The sequence below is a fragment of the Convolutriloba macropyga genome, chromosome 8 (genome assembly GCF_964194025.1).
Source record: "Convolutriloba macropyga chromosome 8, txConMacr16.3, whole genome shotgun sequence".
In the NCBI taxonomy this organism is placed as follows: Eukaryota; Metazoa; Xenacoelomorpha; order Acoela; family Convolutidae; genus Convolutriloba; species Convolutriloba macropyga.
Genome location: NC_134475.1, coordinates 2,096,282 through 2,118,791, shown reverse-complemented (window position 1 = coordinate 2,118,791; position 22,510 = coordinate 2,096,282). Strand labels below are relative to the sequence as shown.

Sequence of the window (22,510 nt, the reverse complement as noted above, 5' to 3'; positions counted from 1 at the left end):
AAAATTGGCAAAAGTTGGTAGAAACTTTTCAGAAGAGCTTTGTTAATCTGACTTGGCTAATTCTGAAATGAGCATATACCAACTTAAGTCCCGTATAGTCACTCCGAAACCAAACTATTTTGGTTGGCCAGAAAAAAAATTGGCCATGACTGGAAAGTTTGAGCGATATTCGAATTTTTTTTTCATTCTCCATGGAGTGAACTTCGTTGAAGTGCTCGCGTTGTCTTGTGGTTTTTTTTTTCATTTCGGAGAGGTTTTTAGGCCAGGCACAGTAAATGGCGACTTCATTCTTTTGTTAGGACACGAAATCAAACCAACGATAAAAACTGTGCTCAATATCTGACCCGAGAATAGTCAAGTTTTGCCAAGACCTGACTCAAGACTTGACAAGACTTAAGATTTGATTTAAGACCTGCCAAGTCTAAAAAAGACATGATCAGAGCTCTAATACAGGACTGATCCAAGACTAGCAATTTTGGTGATTCTTCGGCACAATATATTGATGTCCTAAAGTAATGCACTTCACACGCATTTGAAAATAGAGGTGCGGAAACAGAAAATGTTTAACAGAAGATATTCCTCTCAGACATTTGAAAGTGTTTAATTAATTTGTGCAAATTAGATCACTGACCAACTAGAGATGTAACAACCCATTCTATCTCTCATGCAGCTTGTTTTAACTAACTTGCGACTGACCTTTCTTGGGTCTAAATAAAAACATAAACAGTTATTACAACTTCAAATGAACTCGTTTTTCATTGGTGAAGGAAAAGAACGGAGAATGAAAATCAAGTCCATTCGTCCATTCTTCGATCACTCCTCACGTACGCCATCTTTTCATTCATTACATCAAAATCTTAGTATACTAGAAGCACCTGCATGGTGGGATTGGAGGGAAATATGAGATCGAAATTGCATGCATGAAACAAGGAATTCAACATTTAAGTCTATTGAAAGACAATATGAGTTATTATAATTTCAACTCCAAAAAAAGTTTAAAAACTGGATATTTTCCGTTCGGGAATAATGTTGTTTTCAACGTTCAATCCTCAAATATTTTCCAGAAATTAGTTGTTGAAAAATCGAAATTATCGAAAGACGATAAGTACCGAACGGAGTCGCTTGTACTAAGAAAAATTAAGTTGCAAAAATTGATCATTTTCTGACTCACAATGGAACACTGGGCAACGTAGTTTTGTTTGGATTAATCGGCATCTTTGCATCTGGCATCCGATTACCAATGACGTCATCAATATCTGTAATGTGTTCATTGATCCTCGACACAGGTGTGTTGGCAGCCGTGACATCAGGGGTCAAACAGGTACTCAAACCATGACTCATCACTGAGATCTGTGCTTCTAACTTGTTCCGGTTATTCTGGTAATTGGTCAACGGTACTGGTGCTTCTGTCACTCCATTCATGGGTTTCGGTTTGATATCCACGACTCCGACGGGATTCATAGCTAATACAACCCAGGTCTAGACCTCGACTTATGAAAAGACTTTAAAAGTCTAGTGGGGGGGGGGGGGGCAATACTGACTACAATTACACCGTAGATAAACCGGATTAATCGATGAACCCTTAAATAGTATAAAAATGATTCCCCAGACGGGGGTTTTGCGGACTTGGGTCACTGATCAGACTGTACCAGTTCAAAATTGCCTCTTATAGGACCATAAACCAATTTTTTGCCCACTGATCCGGCCACGAGTTAGATTTTGGTCTGTGATCAGACAGGTGTCAAGACAATATACGCAATAGCAGAGTACCCTATTCCCAAAAATCCCAATGTGCCAAAATACACAAATCCAATATACAGGAATCCAAAATACCCAGTGTGCTAATAAAAAAATCAATTCCAATCTACCCAATGCCAAAATACCCTGAAAATAATTTAAATAGAATAACTTCACAATTAAAGTACACGTTGACAAGTAAGTACGTATTAACTAATCAGACGCCGTTTAATTAGACAGGACGAGAAACTATCACATAAATTAAGTGGTACAACAAAAGTTGAGGCGACACTCTACTAAGAAAAACGTGACAAAATATAGACCCTAAATGTGAGCAAAATTACTTGGATACCTCTTGAAAAGGAGCTCACATAAACGTAAAGTTACAGCTGTAACATTACAATTATAAAAAAATACAGCAATTACAGGCAAGCAATTATTAGCAACGAAAATGAGCAAAATCATAAAATTGTTCCCGGAAAAGTGCAAGCAAAGCAGATTCTATGCCAAATGAAGGTGACGGCAAGAACGTAGCTGATTTTAGTCAATAATATGATAATTGCCAGCAGTCTGTTGCCAATCGAGTCCAACGTTGCTACGCAGCTGTCGTTACCAACAGATGGGCAAAAAAATTGGACGGAGAGGCCGTTAAATTGACGGAAAATAGCCACCGCTGACGCGCTTGTCACACATCGGGATTGAAACAGAAAAAAAACATAGATAGAAGGTGATAGATTTTTTGTTAGTCTCAAAAGTGTTCTAATTTGATGTGACTTCCAATTATATCCTATAATTATACTTAATTCAGATTTAACATTGAAAATTTTAAGCCTTATGTTAATGTCAGCTAGCATTGTTTCTAATGACTTTTGATAACCTAATGCACTATGATTTAATGGCCGTGCTTTATCGGTTTAACCATTTTTTTCCTATTTTGCTCTTTTGATATTGACCGTATTCACTACAATGCGTCATTCAACAGAGGAGTTTAAAATCCATTCAATTTAAACAAAGGGTGAAGTAAGTCACGAGTCAGAGGTGAAAATTGTGACTCATAAAAAATGAAAAACGTGATCGAAAAATGAAGTGATTTAAAAACATAGCAGGGCAAGTCTTGAAATACAATTCAAAGAACTTTCATTGACTAAACAAAAAACTAGACCTAGAACGGTATTTGAGTGAATTCGGAAAACCATTTAAAAAAATCAGAATAACAAATGAAAAAAAAAAACAGAAAATCAATGTCAAAAAGCTGCATGTGAACATAAAACCACTAACGAGAAATTTGGTTCAAACAAAAAAAATAGGTCTAGAATGAACTATGAATGGATTGGGAAATTCATTTAGAAAAAAATCCGATCCAAAATTTGAAAAAACAATAAAAATCAAAATTGAAATTGCCGGATGTGAACAAAAAACTACTAGCGAGAACGCCAATTTTTGTTCAAACACCGTTTTCTCACTCTACTTCAAAATTAGAGCGAAAAAATTTCACGCCGCAAAACGACTCGCTTTTTCGCTCCACTTCCTGTTTCGGCGTGACCAAAATCACTACTCCAATTTGACTTCAAAAATCATGAAATTGTGTGAACAGATCTTAAAAAAAGACAGCGCCACAATACAATTCAAATTCTTTGAATTGTAAAAAACACCCAAATAATAGCCGCGGAGAGGCTGATGATGGCTATTAAAAAAGCATCTTAAAAACTTACAGGAGCAACCAATTACAAAAGACGTTTCGAACGGCTCACCAAGTATCAAGATCTCTGCTTTTATGACACGGGAACAACTGACGAGAGAGAATGTATGTTTTCGGAAGGCAAGATTATGTAAAATTAATGAAAACCAACAATACGCCTTGGTTATGTGACTTTGGTTAGCAACAAAAGAGAGCAATCGTATCAGCAGCGTTTTGTTGGTTTGCAAGAACATACTGGTGGTGTTTCGCAAGACAAAACTCTTCTGGATTTCGAAAAAAAAACGAATGTTGAATAGGCGTCGGGACTTTATTTCGAGGATCTAAAACGCGATTATACCCATAAGCAGCATTTAAAATGTCGAATTTATTGCTTTCTTTCAAATTATTGCGTGCAAATGTTACACCAGTTGACGTCATTGCAACTCTTGCTTTTTTTGTTTACACAGCAAAGCTTTACCAACTCAACTTTGAGGATAAAATCAGCATTCTCAGTTAATATCAGCATCAAATTGATAATTGTTATTGGTAATAAAGGAATTGGCTATTTTAGAATTTTGGTTTTGACATGGTGTATATTGGCATATTGGGTTTAATGTCATTGGGTATTATCGAATTGGGTAGACTGAAATTGGTTATATTGTCACGTAACAGATCAGACATCAGTTCAACTTGGATCACAACTAGCGCTCCAAAATAGTTTGACTTACGGCCAGACAACATCCGCTCCAATCCCGAACGCCTCTGATTAGACTTTTGAGCAACATATTATGGTATTGTTGCCCAGACCCTGGTCTGATCAGGCCTAATTCCATTTTCTAATACCTATTCAAAATACTTGAAATACTTATAATATAAGAAATTCTGGGTTATAGCTATAAGCTAAAAAATTAAATGGAAAATTTTGAATAATTTTTGTTGAAACATTTTTTACAATAATAAATTATGGAGCTCTCTTATTCGTGGTTTAATTAGCTCGCACAGAGTTCAAATTGGTCTAAAAGATCTTGATTAAATTCACATTAAAGAATTAATTTTTTCTGGTATTTTTGTTGTTTTTTCAGTTTCAAAATTAGCAGGATCAAAATGTTACGATCATGCCATACAATAGTGGATAGGAAAAAGAATAAGAGCCGTTTAAGTGCCACAAATTTTACCGCTGTTTTTCAATTTCGCAACCAATGTCTTGCAGTTCGCTTTGATGGAAATATTTTACCGTATTGGTATAGGAGACATAAGGAGAAGCTAAATTTGCTTAAAGATTAATTCCCCCAATACTCGAGGGAAAGGTAAACAAGTGAACATATCTTAAAAAATAGCCGGAAGACTCTGAAACCCATTCGAAGTAAACCTTCCTTTAGGTCACAACAAATCACTCAATGAATAAAATGAGCTGCAAAACCAAAAGCACTATTGCAAAAATAACTAGCAACACCAATAGTTTTCTTTCCAAAACTGGTCATCCTTTGATATTATAAACGAGAGAAACGCTACGTACGAAGAAAACAAACAAAAAATGGAAGAAAAATTTAAAAAATACAAAACTCCAAAAAAGTCAAATTACAACCTTTCGAGGGTTATTCTGGGACACCTTTAAAATACTCTTCTGTTCGATCTGTGCACAAAGCAACTCCAGACAGAAAAATGGTAAACACCAAAACGACAAATAACGAAGAATCGGGAAATTACAAATTGTTCAATTTTTTCCCGTAAATTGCGATTTATAAAACTTTGAACTGTTAAATCTTAGTAGCGAAACCTATATAACAGCTCTTTGTTTAATTTATTCCAGTAAATTGCGATGTATAAAACATTGAAAAGTCAAGTCTTAGCAGCGAAACCTATATAATAGCTCTAGATTAAATAGTGAACAACGAAAGCTATTGCCAAAAGCTTACTTCAGAAGAAATAAGCAATAAACACCCAAAATCGAATTTATAAAGTTTCAAAATCTAAAAAAAACCAACCCAATGTTTAGCCAACTTAACTCAAAATTAAAATTAACAAATCGAGAGACCAATCAAACAACTAAAATCGTTAAGTTCAACAAAACTGCTTCCCGGATGCCATAAAAAACTTACATAAAATGCTAAAAAGCACCCCACAGGGCAAAAAGTCAAAAAGAGCTCAACATTTCTATCAGATGATCAACAAGGCCTCCACATGCAAATTATGGAGTTTTTTATTCACGGTTTAATTAGCTCGCACAGAGTTTAACTTCGTTAAAAAGTTACGGATGAAATTCACAACAAAAATTTTCTCTGGAAATTTTGAGGGCGCCAAACTGAAATGGAGCCATGCCCATCATAGAGACATGACACCTTTTTCAGTTTCAAAATTAGGAGGACCAAATGTTATGCTCATATCAAATGACAGTGGATAGGAAAAAGAATAAGAGCCACAAAATTACGGCTGTTTTGCAATTTCGCAACCAACGTCTTGCAGTTCACTCCGATGGAAATGTCTTACCGTATTGGTATAGAAGACATAAGGAGAAGCTAAATTTGTTTGAAGATTTATTCCCCCAGTACTTGAGGAAACGGTAAAAAAGTGAACAGATCATAAAAACTAACCGGAAGAGATTTCTTCAGCAGACTGAGCTAAACGCTTCTTTTCACGTGCGTACGTGAAAAGAAGTATATATATATATATATATATATATATATATATATATGTATATATATATTTATATATGTATATATGTATATATATATATCTATATATATATACATATGTTTATATATACATATATATATATATATTTATATATATATATATATCTATATATATATATACATATGTTTATATATACATATATATATATATATATATATATATATATATATATATGTATGTATATATATATATATATACATATACCGCCTACCTCAGACATTTTTGTCGTCTTTTGTATTTCAACTAGGATCCCGGAAGATCGATCAAACCTAATTTAAATCAAACCGAAGGTTACTAGGTCTAAGCAGGCGCTTATTCTCTTTACCTTGTCTCTTCTCGGTTGTTACCCTCATCCGTACTTGCAGGCTGTTTGAAATAACTTTGTCCAAAAAAAGATTAATTGTTTGAAGCGCACTGATGCAAATGTTCGTCTCACATTAATGAAAGTAAATGGAACATCACTCTTATGAAATAAAAAGTTTGAAACAAACTAAGTGCGAATATTTTAACTCAACTCTAATAGTTCCTGTGATTAACTCAAGTTTCTGAATTACCAAGGTGATCACAGTCCTTTGACTGGTCTTACAATTTCAACTGCTTTCTAAAGGTTTAGTCCCACTGAACCAACTGCTACTCAACACAGTCCTTCTTCTCCTTGGTCCACCATTAGGTGAACAACCGCATCTGCCATTTGAAGATCTTTTGTTTCCAATTCCGTCCAAATAAATTACCCGTTACTTTTTCATTCGCTGACTATTGTCTTTTGTTTCTCGAAATTTGCGTCTATTATCCTTCTTTAAGTAATTTTTTTTATTTTTAGGATGAAGTCCATGGGGGTTTTCGCTGAGGAAGTTGATGACTCAAACAGTGAAGCAGGGGCGAAGGAGGGGATTCACAATCACTCTCAGGAGAGCCCGATTGTCCTTGAATCTTTAATTTTTTGTGACTCTTTTTCGTATTTCTGGTTCCTATCATACTTATTTACCTCTCTCAGTTGTTTATATTTACTTATATACAGAAGCAATTGCCCGTTTGTTTCATCAGTCTAACCTGACAACCTAAATTTACTCAAACTTATCTGATTTGTATTTATTTTATCCCTTTTAGAGCCTTGCTAGTTTTTGTGCATAGTTGTTGCATTGAGAGATTTTGGTTTTACTTGTTCGCTTTTAACAAGAGCTTAAATTTGTTCAATCTAACCGCAATTTAGTTATCTTAAATAGATTGTCCTAATTAGGGTTAATTACGCGCTTTCCAACGAGCCTAAATACTTGCTTTTTTTCGCATTTAACTAAACTAATCCCCATTTGATTTCATGCTCGGTATATTTTTAATAGTTTCCAAGGAAAGACTGGTTGCGGAAGGTAATGACGGTAAAATTTCAGGAGACGTAAACGTAATTTACCTTCATTGTCTGAGATACAACCAACACTTTCATCGTCCGCAGCTGAGGTCTCCGAACTTGACACCAATCCAAAAGACTTGAGCAATTGTGATTGGTTGAAAACTTCTCCTCGGTCTTTGAATTCTGGGATGTTATAGAGACGCCAAAAAGTGTCTTCCATACGAGGTAATGCGTCCAATTGATGTTCGTTTGTCGCAAAAATAACTAGCAACACCAATAGTTTTCTTTCCAAAACTGGTCATCCTTTGATATTATAAACGAGAGAAACGCTACGTACGAAGAAAACAAACAAAAAATGGAAGAAAAATTAAAAAAAAATACAAAACTCCAAAAAAGTCAAATTACAACCTTTCGAGGGTTATTCTGGGACACCTTTAAAATACTCTTCTGTTTGATCTGTGCACAAAGCAACTCCAGACAGAAAAATGGTAAACACCAAAACGACAAAAAACGAAGAATCGGGAAATTACAAATGGTTCAATTTTTTCCCGTAAATTGCGATTTATAAAACTTTGAACTGTTAAATCTTAGTAGCGAAACCTATATAACAGCTCTTTGTTTAATTTATTCCAGCAAATTGCGATGTATAAAACTTTGAAAAGTCAAGTCTTAGCAGCGAAACTTATATAATAGCTCTGGATTAAATAGTGAACAACAAAAGCTATTGCCAAAAGCTTACTTCAGAAGAAATAAGCAATAAACACCTAAAATCGAATTTATAAAGTTTCAAAATCTAAAAAAAAACCAACCCATTGTTTAGCCAACTTAACTCAAAATTAAAATTAACAAATCGAGAGACCAATCAAACAACTAAAATCGTTAAGTTCAACAAAACTGCTTCCCGGATGCCATAAAAAACTTACATAAAATGCTAAAAAGCACCCCACAGGGCAAAAAGTCAAAAAGAGCTCAACATTTCTATCAGATGATCAACAAGGCTTCCACATGCAAATTATGGAGTTTTTTATTCATGGTTTAATTAGCTGGCACAGAGTTTAACTTCGTTAAAAAGTTACGGATGAAATTCACAACAAAAATTTTCTCTGGAAATTTCGAGGGCGCCAAACTGAAATGGAGCCATGCCCATCATAGAGACATGACACCTTTTTCAGTTTCAAAAATAGGAGGACCAAATGTTATGCTCATATCATATGACAGTGGATAGGAAAAAGAATAAGAGCCACAAAATTACCGCTGTTTTGCAATTTCGCAACCAACGTCTTGCAGTTCACTCCGATGGAAATGTCTTACCGTATTGGTATAGAAGACATAAGGAGAAGCTAACTTTGTTTGAAGATTTATTCCCCCAGTACTTGAGGAAACGGTAAAAAAGTGAACAGATCATAAAAACTAACCGGAAGAGATTTCTTCAGCAGACTGAGCTAAACTCTTCTTTTCACGTGCGTTCGTGAAAAGAAGTATATATATATATATATATATATATATATATATATATATATATATACATATACATACATTTATATATAAATATATACATACATACATACATACATACATACATACATACATATATATATATATATATATATATATATATATACCGCCTACCTCAGACATTTTTGTCGTCTTTTGTATTTCAACTAGGATCCCGGAAGATCGATCAAACCTAATTTAAATCAAACCGAAGGTTACTAGGTCTAAGCAGGCGCTTATTCTCTTTACCTTGTCTCATCTCGGTTGTTACCCTCATCCGTACTTGCAGGCTGTTTGAAATAACTTTGTCCAAAAATAGATTAATTGTTTGAAGCGCACTGATGCAAATGTTCGTCTCACATTAGTGAAAGTAAATTGAACAACACTATCATGAAATAACAAATGTGAAACAAAATAAGTGCGAATACTTCAAATCAACTGTAATAGTTCCTCTGATTCACTCAATTTTCTGAATTACCAAGTTGATCACAGTACTCTGACTGGTCTTACAACTTCAAATACTTTCTAACGGTTTAGTTTCACTGGGCCAACTGCTACTCAACTCAGTCCTTCTTCTCCTTGGTCTACCATTAGGTGAACAACCGCATCTGCCATTTGAAGATCCCTTGTTTCCAATTCCGTCCAAATAAATTCCCCGTTACTCTGCCATTCGCTGACTATTGTCTTTTGTTTCTCGAAAATTGTGTTTATTATCTTTCTTTACGTACTTTTTTAATTTTTAGGATGAAGTCCATGGGGATTTTCGCTGAGGAAGTTGATGACTCAAACAGTGAAGCAGGGGCGAAAGAGGGGATTCACAATCACTCTCAGGAGAGCCCGATTGTCCTTGAATCTTCAATTTTTTGTGACTTTTTTCGTATTTCTGGTTCCTGTCATACTTATTTACCTCTCTCAGTTGTTTATATTTACTTATATACAGAAGCAATTGCCCGTTTGTCTCATCAATCTAACCTGACAACCTAAATTTACTCAAACTTATCTGATTTGCAATCATTTTATCCCTTTTAGAGCCTTTCTAGTTTTTGTGCATAGTTGTTGCATTGAGAGATTGTGGTTTTACTTGTTCGCTTTTAACAAGAGCTTAAATTTGTTCAATCTAACCGCAATTTAGTTATCTTAAATAGATTGCCCTAATTAGGGTTAATTACGCGCTTTCTAACGAGCCTAAATACTTGCTTTTTTTCGCATTTAACTAAACTAACCCCCATTTGATTTCATGCTCGGTACATTTTTAATAGTTTCCAAGGAAAGACTGGTTGCGGAAGGTATTGACGGTAAAATTTCAGGAGACGTAAACGTAATTTACCTTCATTGTCTGAGATACAACCAACACTTTCATCGTCCGCAGCTGAGGTCTCCGAACTTGACACCAATCCAAAAGATTTGAGCAATTGTGATTGGTTGAAAACTTCTCCACGGTCTTTGAATTCTGGGATGTTATAGAGACGAAAAAAAGTGTCTTCCATACGAGGTAATGCGTCCAATTGATGTTCGTTTGTCGCTATCACACAGTTTGCGTTTGAAGGAACAGATCTGATGACGGGAATTCGTGTGTAATAATACGGGGGACTGATAAACATGATTTACTTTCAAAGTTTGTAAATTTAACACTTAAAACATTCACAACCTGACAACAATACTTTGCAACTGACGCTAAAAGCTAGAACAAATTTTGATAATGAGACCGTCAGCTCCAAAAAAACTTCAAATTAACAGGCGAAAAAATTTAGTCAAATTTTACGTGTTTTTATGTGTGAACATTTTTCTATAACTCTAAACAAAGAATAACACTATGAACCATTAACTGTACGGCTTTTTAAGAAGTTAGTTATGCTTTATACTTCCCCAGCTTCTATTCTTTACACTGACTTTATGTCTTCACGCACCTGGCTGGATTAAGTCGAAGAAACAATCAAAATCTTATAATAATGGAAGTTGAATAAATATTGATTTTGACTAGGGAGAAATTTTCCTATTCCTATATTTATATGTAGGCACTGCTCAATTTCACGGATAATCTCCGAAGATTAGTTAAAGACGGAGGAAAAATCGAGTTATGAATTCTTAACGTTTCTTGCGGGTTTTGACCGGCGAGGTCTTAACACAATTCACCGCAAAAAACATGTAAGATAACTGAATGTGGTGAAGTTTTCTAAGTTAACCACGGTGAATGTTGTGAAACTTAGCGGTGCCGAATTTATTTAATTTTACTAACCAACAAGGGGCCTCGGTAATTTGCGTACGTACATAATGCTCCGACCCCGCTCATCCACATTCTTGGCTTAATTGTCTACCAAATGATGAAGAGATAGAAAACTTTCAAAAACATAACAACCGTTGAATAAACTAGTAAGGGAATAAAATAATGCCACGTTAGAGGGCCGATGAAACTTGTTGTTAATAGGACTACTAGAAAAGACAATAAAAAAATCAAATAACAAATATTAATTGCGACCAGAACTCGATGTCTATATTCAAAAGTGATAACAAATTCAAACTAGCATTAGATAAAACCTAAACAAAACAAATTAACCTAAGCTTCATTAGAAAAGATATGCGACCAGAAGAAATATGGCTGACAGGTCGACAAAAAAAGCAAAGAGGTGCGAAGTTCAAAAATACCTTTCTATTTATAAAAATATTGAATATCAAAGTGATAATTATCATTAGATACTAGCTCAAGTCACTAAAATGTTCATTAATTTCTAAAATAAGGAAGCCATTGAGCACAGTCATTATCCAGCGTACGTCAAACGACTAAAAAAAGAAGAAGAACAAACACCGGCAGGATTAAAAAGGTCAATTCAAATTTGCGCGACAATGGCAGTGAAGCCATTAAAACCATGAACTTGTCACTAAAAGCATGAAAAATGTTCAATTGTGCCATATTTCAAGGCCAATGGGACCTACCATTAATGTGCTCAAAAATCCAAATATGTTTTCAGAAGACATAACAGACATAAGATTTCATCAAAAAGAGACGGATTAAGTTGCGACACCTCAGAAAATCAATTGTGCCTTTTGTTAATGAGTCTAAGTCACGAGACTACAAAACAACACCAAATACAGGCAGAAGCAAATCTTCACACACTATTTTATGACACCAGAGTTGAAGGCACTATATTTAAAAGATGTAATCTGCAAGAACTATAAATCATCAGTTGCTTCTGCTCTGAACATCTACTGGTCATCCTTGTATAAAGACTAAGGAGAAATGACAACAAAAGAAACCCAAAATATCAACAGTATAGAAATCTGGACAAATTTTTATTTAAAAGAATGCTCGAAGCTATCAGTCAAAATATATAACTAACAGAAGACAAATGTTTGAATCAGCAAAGTATTTGAAAGTTCTCATTAGTGACATTGAATTACATGGCGACAAAAAAGAGAGCAAATAGGAGACAATTGAAAAAATCTTTTTTTTGAAAGTTAATTTGAAAGCCATCAAAACAAATAGCTATAAGGTGAAATCTTCAAAAAAAGTTTAGTTATATGTCCTGGGGAAGCTATTGAGACATATCATTATCAGGTATATGTCGTAAAACATACAACATCGAAAAGAAGACAAACGTAGGCAAAAATTAATAAAATTCTGTACATTTTCCTAGTGAACTGTGTCTCAGCTCAAAAGCATACCCAATTGAACAAAAAAAATTACATATTCGTATACGCCTTTCTTCAACGCTGTGCATTTTTCCAACTATGATTTTCTTGGAGCTGTCAAAAAGGTGGTGATTCGACAAGAGACAAAAAGAACCCGAGGAACGCAAAATTAAGCTCAAAATTAAAAAAAATGTTAACTCATTGTTTCAAAATCAAGAAACCATTAGTTAATTGTAAAACCGTTACAGATACTAATTTACAAATTACAGGAAATGGATTTCAGACTTTTTGTACTGAGACTAGGCCAGAAGTTGAGAGAAATATGATAAAATAGTGGCAAAGTTCTAAAAGTAATCAACATTTTCCTAAAACAAAGACGTATATATTCAAATTTCTTAGAGCCATTAGATAACAACTTAAAGCATTGTCTATAAATTTTAAATTGTCAAGAAGTCCAAAAAATTTTATGAACAAAATTGCCAAGATTCATAAAAACCGTGAAACAGAGCTTTCCTCTGAAACCATAAAATATGTTTGTTGGGTCTCATTATTTTAAATAAGATCTATTAATAATGGAACCGTGATTTGAAATTCTTGTCAGTAAATTACAAAATATTTAAATGCGGAAAAATTTAGAAAAAGGCCCCGCCCAATTAAAAACTTTTTTACCGTAAAGATTCATGATATCAAAATAAGCCCTGATATTGCTGCGCGGCTAAAAACAACTCTCATTTGTTCAAATGGTTGCGAAATAGATAAAGTTTTGAAGAAAATTTTTCAGTACATGGGAAGTAAATAACACATTTTGTATAATTATCGAGTTCAAATTTTTGAAGAACTGGCGAATTATAATTCCAGAAGACTCTTAAAGGCAGTGGATGTACAAATGGCCTATTTTTGAGCTTACAAAGAATGTGACTGCAGTTTTAAGGTGTCAACTTTTGGCAAATTCAAAGAAAGTGGGCTAAAAACGTATTTGGTCCCATTTTTGAAGAAAGTCTGAACTTTGACAGAAAACGTCTGGAAAAAAGTAAAAAAAAACTCGGATCAAACAAATGCACAAAACTTCTCTATCTTTAGAGATAAAATCAATGCCATTACCGTTAGCAATTTTTCAATATTTTTTCAAAATTGACAAAAATTTGGTTAAAAAAATGGAAAATGTTAATAAAAACAACGGAATATCGTCTCCTATTAAAATTTTAAACCTCGATAACTCCTTGTAAAAAGCGAAAATTGGAACAATTCTTTTAAATTCCATATTCTGTGCTGTACGGGCTTTCTAATGATACCACTCACTTTGCTACTATGATTATATTGATCGGTCAAAACTGACTGAACTAACTGACCAATTACTGAACACTGCGTTGAACATTATTCACAAGGAGGTCGACAAGATAATAACAGTTCTACGATGAATTTGCGAGAGAACAATTATGATAGAAAATTTTGAACGGGCACTATCATTGATAACCGCTAGAGAGTATTGTCGATTTTTTTAAACAAATGAACATCAAATTTTAGAAAAATTTCAGAAATTGATTTTAAGAACTTTGTGACCCCGAAACAGTGATTACCAATTCCTTCCCAGTGAGCTTAAGAAATTATTTCAATATTAGACTGTATTAGACAATTTCGCTGTTAAAGAAAATCAACAATAAAGTTAAGCTCGATCACTAATTTTGAAAGTTGATCAAGCATGAAGTCATTATTTAAAACTTTTTCAAGCTTCCCAATTTTTTTTTAAGATTTCACGTTTCATATCACACTAGATTTTGAACTTAATCAGTTTTTCGCTCACTTTTCACAATTGTCTTTACAATGAGCAATCAACTGAGCAAACTTGTTGGAACAAATTCTGGAAAGCCTTATGGTATGTTTCTTGGAAAAATTTATTGGAACCCCAATGTTTTCTTATGAGACAAAGCATACACCATTCAACGACAATTAAAGGGGATGAATGAAAACAGGAATTAGTCACAACTGAGCAAACTTGTTGGAACAAATTCTGGAAAGCCTTATGGTATGTTTCTTGGAAAAATTTATTGGAACCCCAATGTTTTCTTATGAGACAAAGCATACACCATTCAACGACAATTAAAGGGGATGAATGAAAACAGGAAGTAGTCACAAAATATAACAACTTCGTCAAAGAGGAATTTTTAAGGTCTATAATTGAGTCAATATAAAGTATTTTTATAAATTGCTCTTTTTTCTAAAAATCATAAAAAGTGACAGTGACAGTGACACAACAGAGCCAGCTGACGACCTCTGCGATCCATTTGCATCTACAATAATATCAAGGAATTCTGAAAAGAATATTTTTTGGTTTGAACGATTATTCAATTGTTGGATCGATTCGCTGCACAATAATTGCAATGTTACTATAAATTTTAATTGAATCCGCTAAGTGTGGAACAGCAAAATTGAGGTCTAAATAGGTTAGATTATAGTTCTGGGAAGCCTTCGGCACTTCGAGCTCAGCATCGGGCGCAAGCGCCCTCGGCTTTGAGCTCTAATTGCCATAGGCTTCCCAGAAGTATACTCTAACATATACTTCGACAACTTTAAAAATTATACAAGTTAGAAAGTATATAATTTTGAAAACCCTTCAAGCTCAATTCGGAAAAACCGCATTTTTCTCTTCAATTGCATATTTGGAACGTCATTATTCTACGTTTCACGTAAAATTACCACATTTCGTAACAGGCGTTCAGACTGATTTTCAGCCTGCGACTGTCAAAAAGCTACATTATAACTCCACAGGACCATGTACCCAACCTACAATAATTCATATCATTATTCTTTTTTATTATTCTTTTTAATTTTTACCTCAAATGCAAATGCAGTCGAAACAACAAACACTTCACACTTCGAGGCCGCAGATTTTACTCCGTGAACATTTGATGGAAGTCGGCCTCTTCACATTGGGCTATCTGTTAAGTTTGACACTGCGTTTTATGTCAAAAGCAAAAATTGTTGAAATCACTAGCGTAAGGGAGCAGTTGTAAAAAATTGAAAGGCTTCCTCAAAACAGGTAGTATTTTTTCGAACATTGCGTTTTTTCTTAAAACTAAGTTGCTGACGTACTTCTGATGTTAAGCATAACATCACTTCGAATCGAAACAAATCAGCAGACGAGCCCTATCCTTTGAGTTTTTGCAAAAATAGGCGTGCCAGACTGGCCAAAATTTTCCATCTAGATGCATAGATAACGGCCTTAAAAAAACTGATTGGTTTTCAAGCGTAAGCACGCACAACTTTTTATATAGAAAATTCGTTTCAATATTTGTTATTGCCTTTTCGAGGTGACCGACATTATTTTGATATTCATTGCTTGATCAGCTGTAATCGATTTCACAACTACTATTGAAAGAGAACTTAGAATGCAAACTGTTCGCAATTGTGGAGGTAATACTCGTGTAAACCGCGTCAGTAATTTTTTTTATTGATGGCATGAGATTCATCTTTTCAATTGAATATTATCCTCTCAATATCACTTGCATCAAGCGATGTTTTTAATAACAATCCTGAGCTGATAACAACAATCTTGAGGTGAAATTGAATTTCAACTCAATATTAGAGACTTTTATGCGGCAAAACTCAGCTGACAATAATATTTGAATTATAAGGAATAATTAAAACAAGTACAATTCGATAAATTGATAGCAAACAATTTACATATTTCTTTGACCTATGTACATAGTAAAATACAAAACTAGAAGTTGAAATGTACAGCAGATGAAAAAGCCTGTTTATTTTTAGCCTAACGAGCTGATTGACTGATAACTGATGAGACGGGCACAACAATAGACAGATAGAGATAAGATGAGAAGATAGGATAGAGAGAACACCGTTCGGTTGTCAATACACATCTATTTAAGTGATAGTTCAAATCTGACCACCCTTCCAGTCAACTTTGTACTTTAGTACTGGTTCCTTTGTTTTCGTGTGCCACGCTAGCACCCTCGTACATCTCTCCCCCCTAGGTTCCAGATCCTCAACTTGAAATCCAAGATTCTCCAGAAACTTCGTTTCTTGAACTCCAACCTTGTCGTACCTAATCGACAATTATATATAACTAATTATATTTCAAATAATTTAACAACTTCATTGAAATATTTCAAATAATTTAACAACTTCATTGAAATATTTCAAATAATTTAACAACTTCATTGAAATATTTCAAATAATTTAACAACTTAATTGAATTTAACAGAATTTTTGATTTTTTTAAGAAATAGTAGAGTCTATTGTCATTTCGGAGGTAAATTTTAAGCCCCATAAGAATCTCCCGGGACTAACATAACAAACAATCAACAACCATCGGATGAATTGCTATCGAACGACCTTGGTTCTAACTAGCATTAAAAGAGGAAAACAGTATATTACAAAAACACAGCTCGGTTTTTCCGATCGAAAAAATTTTCTGGCCACTGGAAATGAAAACAATACCCTATATAACCATATAACGCTTTTCTTCTTTCTTGGCCTTTTTCGGCTTTCGTTGCAAATTATTCAATTTCGGCGCTCTTTGGCGTCGAGTTAGCAGATGCTGACTTCACTGTACATTGTTTAGTGGTGGCACTTGCCTGATAAAAGAGACATCACTTGTGGTGACATACTGCAAGTTCACAGCAAACCCAGCCATATCAACTGGAAACATCCTGTATCGACCGAAGCCCCCAATGAAACCAGAGACCTTACCGTCCTCCGAGACAACAGGTGACTCTACAGGCGCATCCCCCGCAAATCCAACCGGCCAGATTGTCACCTTCTGTGTTGATCTCATTTCCTCGAAAATCTACAGCAAATAAATGACGTTCAAAGATAATCGTTTCTCTCCTTTCTATCACCAATAATGGATGTGAATGAAAGCAGGATAGAAACTTTGACCTTGATGCCAAACTTACATTTATATTTTTTCAAATGTGTGCCCACAATTCTGGAGAATTTAAATTAGTTAAAACTCAAGAATCTGAAATAAAAAATCTAATGAAAAGTGAGATCGCTCGTTCAAAACGCTATCAAGTGTGTAGGGAGTGGTTATAGGTGGGAGTAGATATGTAGTTGGAATTCTAAGGTTAAGTAGTAGTTCCGTGGTGGGGGGAGGTACGGGTAGGAGCGAATATGGTGGATACGGGTAGATTGTAGGTAATAGTTGAGCGGGCAGGGAAGAGGGAGGTACACGCGGGTTTGTAAAGGGATCAAAATTACCTTTTAACTGTGAAATATAAAAGCGGTTCCAAAGTACTCTACATTAGAAATAAATTATAGCTTCTCTAAATGTTGATGTCTAAGGTTCAAAAATAGAAGCCAGTGAAAGAAAAAGGTCAAAATTCAATATGTTAACAAATGAGGTTGAGCCGTAAAAAACAGCGAGGAAGTGAAACTCCGCAAAGAACAAAGATCGTATCCTCTCAACAATCTAGCCTTTGGAAAATTAAAGTACACTCAAAGTCAGAGCATTTCATTAGTTTTTTTTCGTATATATAAAACATGTACATATCAAATAGTTTTCATTGATGTAGCCAAGCATATCACCTCATGCTGATCAAAACCGACAGTCACCTTCTAAATAAAAGTACCCGCAAGCAATATGCGTGCCATTTCATTTCATAAAGAATAGTTGAGAAACCTCCAAGTAAGCGTAAAACTGCCTTTTATTGCCAAAAATTCATTACTTTTCATTAGGGCTATCAACCCCCCCCCCCCCCCATTGTTATTCAAAGTCTATAGAAATCTGGAAAGAAATTGGATAAAAGCAACAAAGGACCAGTGAATCTTTTTCCATTCTTGAGTAGGGCTATTTTATACCTTCTTTTTTTAGTTCACAAATGCATATTGGAAAACCATTTTTTTCACAGTGGAAAGGGGTAAAAATCCAAACTAACAATAGGATCATAAACATTGTCGTCGTCCATGAAATAGAGAACACCGTCATTTATGCCATTTTTCCGCAGCCAAGTCAGCCCTGCATTTCGCTGCTCAATTCCACGAGGGTACTTATATCTGGGCTCATTGGGAGGCGGTCGAAACGCATCGGGCGTGTGAGCATTTAAATGCACGTATCTAAACATTTCCAATAACGATTATAAATTATCAGTCAAATTCAGAACGTTTTAGCATAAGTAAAACCTCCGCAGAACGGCCATTTCAATCGACACCTTTCGTTCCACAAAACAAAGGCTGCTAGATGAGCCAGTTCACAGAACCCATTCCCGTTGCAGTTTGGAATTAAAGCTAGGAAATAGAGCCGAACGGGTCATAGTGGAATGAGAAAAACGACATCAGAGCCAAATGCTTAAACTTGATCGGTCAAACAATCGGATTTGTTTCAATTAAAGTACAACTAAGGTAAGAGATAACGAAGTTGCTCCTAGGTCCCCCCCCCCAGAGGGGGAGAGGTGCGATCACCTCTCAGTCCAATTTTTTTAGCCAAACAACTTATTTCAGGGCAGTAAATACTTCGTTTTTTTATGATTGCAAACCACCGAAATCCCCTCAATTTATACGCAAACGCGACTAAATGTTTTAACCCAAGGCAATCTAATTCAGAAATATCAAAAGCAGCATAACCCTGCATACTAACCCCAATCCAGAGCTGGACAGAAACTCTTCTAGCCATTGCGATCTCTCTTCTTTATCTTCAACAATTATCCAGAAAAAATTATCGACATGTTTCAATATAGCCGCAAGTCGGACAAACTCAGCTTTCTGGGTGACGTGGTCGTAAGTCGGTGTTATTGCATAAATAGTTGGACTCTCTGATTCTCCACCAGTTGAAGAAAAACACAATAAAATCACAGCAACACAACAGCAGCTGACAGCCAGAAGCCACAGGCGGGTTTTAAATTTCATCGAAACACTCCACAAATTTGAACCCAGTCAAGATGACTGCAACTTGCATGCTACTCTGATAAATAGAAAACATAACAGTCATTTTCATACATTTCAAAACCCGACATCGTCAATTTCATTGTATTTGTAGTCAAACTTAACCTTTAAAACAGACAGAGCTTTATAATGCTTCAGTTCAAGCAGTAACCATATTTGATTTACATCAATATTAACAACACATAACCGACTAAACGTCGGAAGAATTGCTCTCGAACGACTAGTGGGAGCTCTAATCAATTGCAGCCTGCTCCAGTCGGGGGGGGGGGCTAAATGGGACTAAGAAATTCAATATTGGGCTTCAAATAACATTAGAGGTTAACATATATCGCTGTTAAGATGTCGCTCCATTTTTCATTTGACTTTTAGTAATAAATTGCCGGCAATTGAGTTCAGCTACAATTGAGTTTGAAATTGTGATTGAGAATTTTGACTCGAAAAAAGGCAAAATTGGCAAGCGAAAATTTTGCATAAAAAAGACACACACGTTTACAATAATTGCTATGAACTTCGTTCAAGAGCAATTAACAAGCTCGGATTTCCTATCCTAGCAGGCACTGAAAACAGGGGAAGGAAACTAAGCATCGGAGAAAATGTAGAAAGCAATCACTACTGAAGTTACCTCGTTACTTAGTTACATTCTTTTGATGTCTTTTATAACATTACCACGTTCACTAAAATACAGATAGCTCTCTAGATTATGAATTCTATAACCCTAAGCCGTCCCTCACGTACAGCGGTAGAGAATCAATTCGCTTGGTTCTTTTGCTTGGTACTCTGAATATAATAGCTGGTCACTACAATAAGTATAATATTGATTTCTGTTCCGACCCACTTGTGGCGGGAGGAACTATATACTGAAATGGGTTTTTTTGTAGTTAATTTTGGCCGATCGATATATTCACCGTAGATAGTTGAGACTGGTATCATTAGAAAGCCCATCAAGTGTAGAATGTGAAATTAAAAAGATTTTTCTATTTTCGTCAACCTCTAAGAACCACCCTTCACACCATAATTATAAATCTCCAAAGCAGTTTCTGCGAATCGTATACTTTGAGACTAGTGAGTTGAAAGGCTCTAAGAGAACTTAATGCCCACTGGAATCTACCTGTTTATCCCGTTTTTGAGGACGAAAAGTCAAATGGGCCAGACGAAAAATCGGTAAAGCGAAAAATCGCATAAAAGAAGACCAACATGACTAATATAATTGCTACAAACCTCATTTGCGAGCAGTTAAAAAAACAAGGCTACTGGTTCTACTTTTAAAGATAGAAGAGGCTTGCTGTTTGGTTGTATCCGAGTCTTTAAGTTGATAATTTTGCTAATTGTCTTTAAATTTGAGACTTTAATCAAAAATGGCTCCTGGATTCTTACAATCAATAACTATTCGGATTACCTTTGGGCGCGGTCTTTCTAAAATTTTTTGCATTTTTGTTCATTTAAGTTAATTACTGACAACAATGATTTCAAACCAAGGTTCAATTAATAACAGAGCCTATACACAACAACGAGGCCAAATAATTGTATATTGTCTTCAGAGAAAACCTAAAAATTTTTATGCCTCTGACAATGTGTTTTCGTAATTTTTAATTGATTCTTTTGTTTTGCCTTCCTCAATATCTTTGCAGCCTCATGACTTCATCTTATCAAAAACCGATTTGAGTTCTTTATGAGCTTTAGGTGAATCTATACTATTCTTTTCGTTGTTAACTAATGCCTGATATGAATTTGAATATAGTTTTTCTGAAGAAATTGTCAGCGAAAAATTGAAGTTTGCACATTTTTTTATTTGTTTATGCCCATATGTAGCTAAACCTCAATATAGAAAGCGCAAAATTTATTACAAGTAACTTATAATCTGTATAGTAACATTTTTACGCAAATAACATTTCTACAGATTTCGGTGATTAGGTTAAACTTTTAACGGCTGCAAAACGGTTCTCGAAATATAAGATTTAATTTTGGTTTTTTTGGCATCTAATTGTCGTTTTTTTGTTATCGTACGGCATATGCTTGACAATAGGAAGCACTAACTTCTACGGAAGTTTTTAAGGTTCTATTTAGTGATTTCAATTTGTAGCTAACGGTTTCAATGACTTTCGATAATTTTTTTTAAGAAAACATTTTTGTACTTCCAATTTTTTCTCATTGTCGTCAACAAGTTACTGAGTCTCGTTAGTGACAGACCTCATCAACTTTGTTGCTCCAAACAAAATTTTTGGTGTCTGCTATGTTTTGACCAATGTCCTTAGAGCTTAGAAATGTGTTTTGAGAATTTTGTGAGTTTTCAATACTGTCAATATTTGAGGTTCTTTTGTTTTCTTTCTCGTAAAGGATCTTCACAAAAAACTACGCATCTAAATTTGAACTAAAAGCATGCACAAAATTCATACCCATGTTTGTCAATTTAACGTTTTTGATGGTTTTCACTGTCTTATAGTTTAAATGTTTTCAACCTTGTGGATTCGATAAATTGTTTAAAAGATTTTTGAGTTCTGTCCGTACTTGTTGTTTTTCTTGTCGTCTTATGATTCGATCTCACTAATGAAAAGTTCAACTGACTTCTTGATCAGTTGCAAGTTAGTCTGTTTTTGTTCTAAGTTGAAATTCATGGTTTGTTCGAATTTTTGAAAATATTGTTTAAAAAATCAGTGGATTTCTGAGCTTTGTTACTTTTGTAGTAATTATATCAATTTTATAGATTAGTGTTTATAACGACAGTTGGCATCCTCATTCTAGTGACCAAGGCCCAATCATAAATATATTCAACTAATGGGTTCTTGGCACTACGCATTTTCATAAAAGTTTGACTTTTGGATATTTTCCGATTGCTGTTTTTTTGTTTACTTGCCACATTATCACATTAATGCGTTGGCCCATTGGTGTTGAAAAAATGCGCAATTGAGGATATTTAATGATCTTTATGAATAAGTTATGGTTTTAACGGTTGCACAATGCTTTCTTGTTTCAAGATTGAGATTACACACACCGACGTAAGAACGGACCCTATCCGTGGAAATCAAAAACTTGACCAAATA

General features: G+C 34.7%; 2 protein-coding genes across 3 annotated transcripts in view; both read right to left on the bottom strand.

Moving 5' to 3' along the window:
* LOC142343860 (uncharacterized) overlaps positions 1-7,703 on the bottom strand; it is a 71,158-nt gene extending 63,455 nt beyond the window's left edge. Inside the window, exons 1-3 of one of the 2 annotated variants that reach the window (XM_075395230.1) lie at positions 7,515-7,703; positions 1,172-1,463; positions 686-707 (exon numbers count right to left, since the gene is read on the bottom strand). In XM_075395230.1, coding sequence (XP_075251345.1) covers positions 686-707; positions 1,172-1,463; positions 7,515-7,674 — 474 coding nt within the window. In that variant the 5' untranslated portion in view covers positions 7,675-7,703. Of the gene's footprint in view, positions 1-685; positions 708-1,171; positions 1,464-7,514 lie in introns of those variants that run through there. The other variant, XM_075395231.1, reaches the window with a different exon arrangement.
* Positions 7,704-16,183: 8,480 nt separating this feature from the next.
* On the bottom strand, positions 16,184-19,495 carry LOC142343859 (galactosylgalactosylxylosylprotein 3-beta-glucuronosyltransferase sqv-8-like). Its single transcript, XM_075395229.1, has 4 exons — positions 19,168-19,495; positions 18,470-18,647; positions 17,168-17,379; positions 16,184-16,635 (listed from the first exon to the last, which is right to left on the bottom strand). Exons 1-4 carry the CDS (start codon positions 19,434-19,436, stop codon positions 16,467-16,469), a joined length of 828 nt encoding a protein of 275 aa, XP_075251344.1. The 5' UTR covers positions 19,437-19,495; the 3' UTR covers positions 16,184-16,466.
* Between the last annotated feature and the right edge of the window lie 3,015 nt (positions 19,496-22,510).

What these genes read in the sequence shown, in the direction of transcription:
- LOC142343859 (XM_075395229.1), bottom strand. Translation starts at nt 19,436, where the DNA reads ATGAAATTTAAAACCCGCCTGTGGCTTCTGGCTGTCAGCTGCTGTTGT. An exon ending in CTGTCCAGCTCTGGATTGGG is followed by an intron (nt 18,648 to 19,167) that starts GTTAGTATGCAG and finishes GGAAATGTTTAG; the next exon opens with ATACGTGCATTTAAATGCTC. An exon ending in AGTGATGTCTCTTTTATCAG is followed by an intron (nt 16,636 to 17,167) that starts GCAAGTGCCACC and finishes ATTGTCGATTAG; the next exon opens with GTACGACAAGGTTGGAGTTC.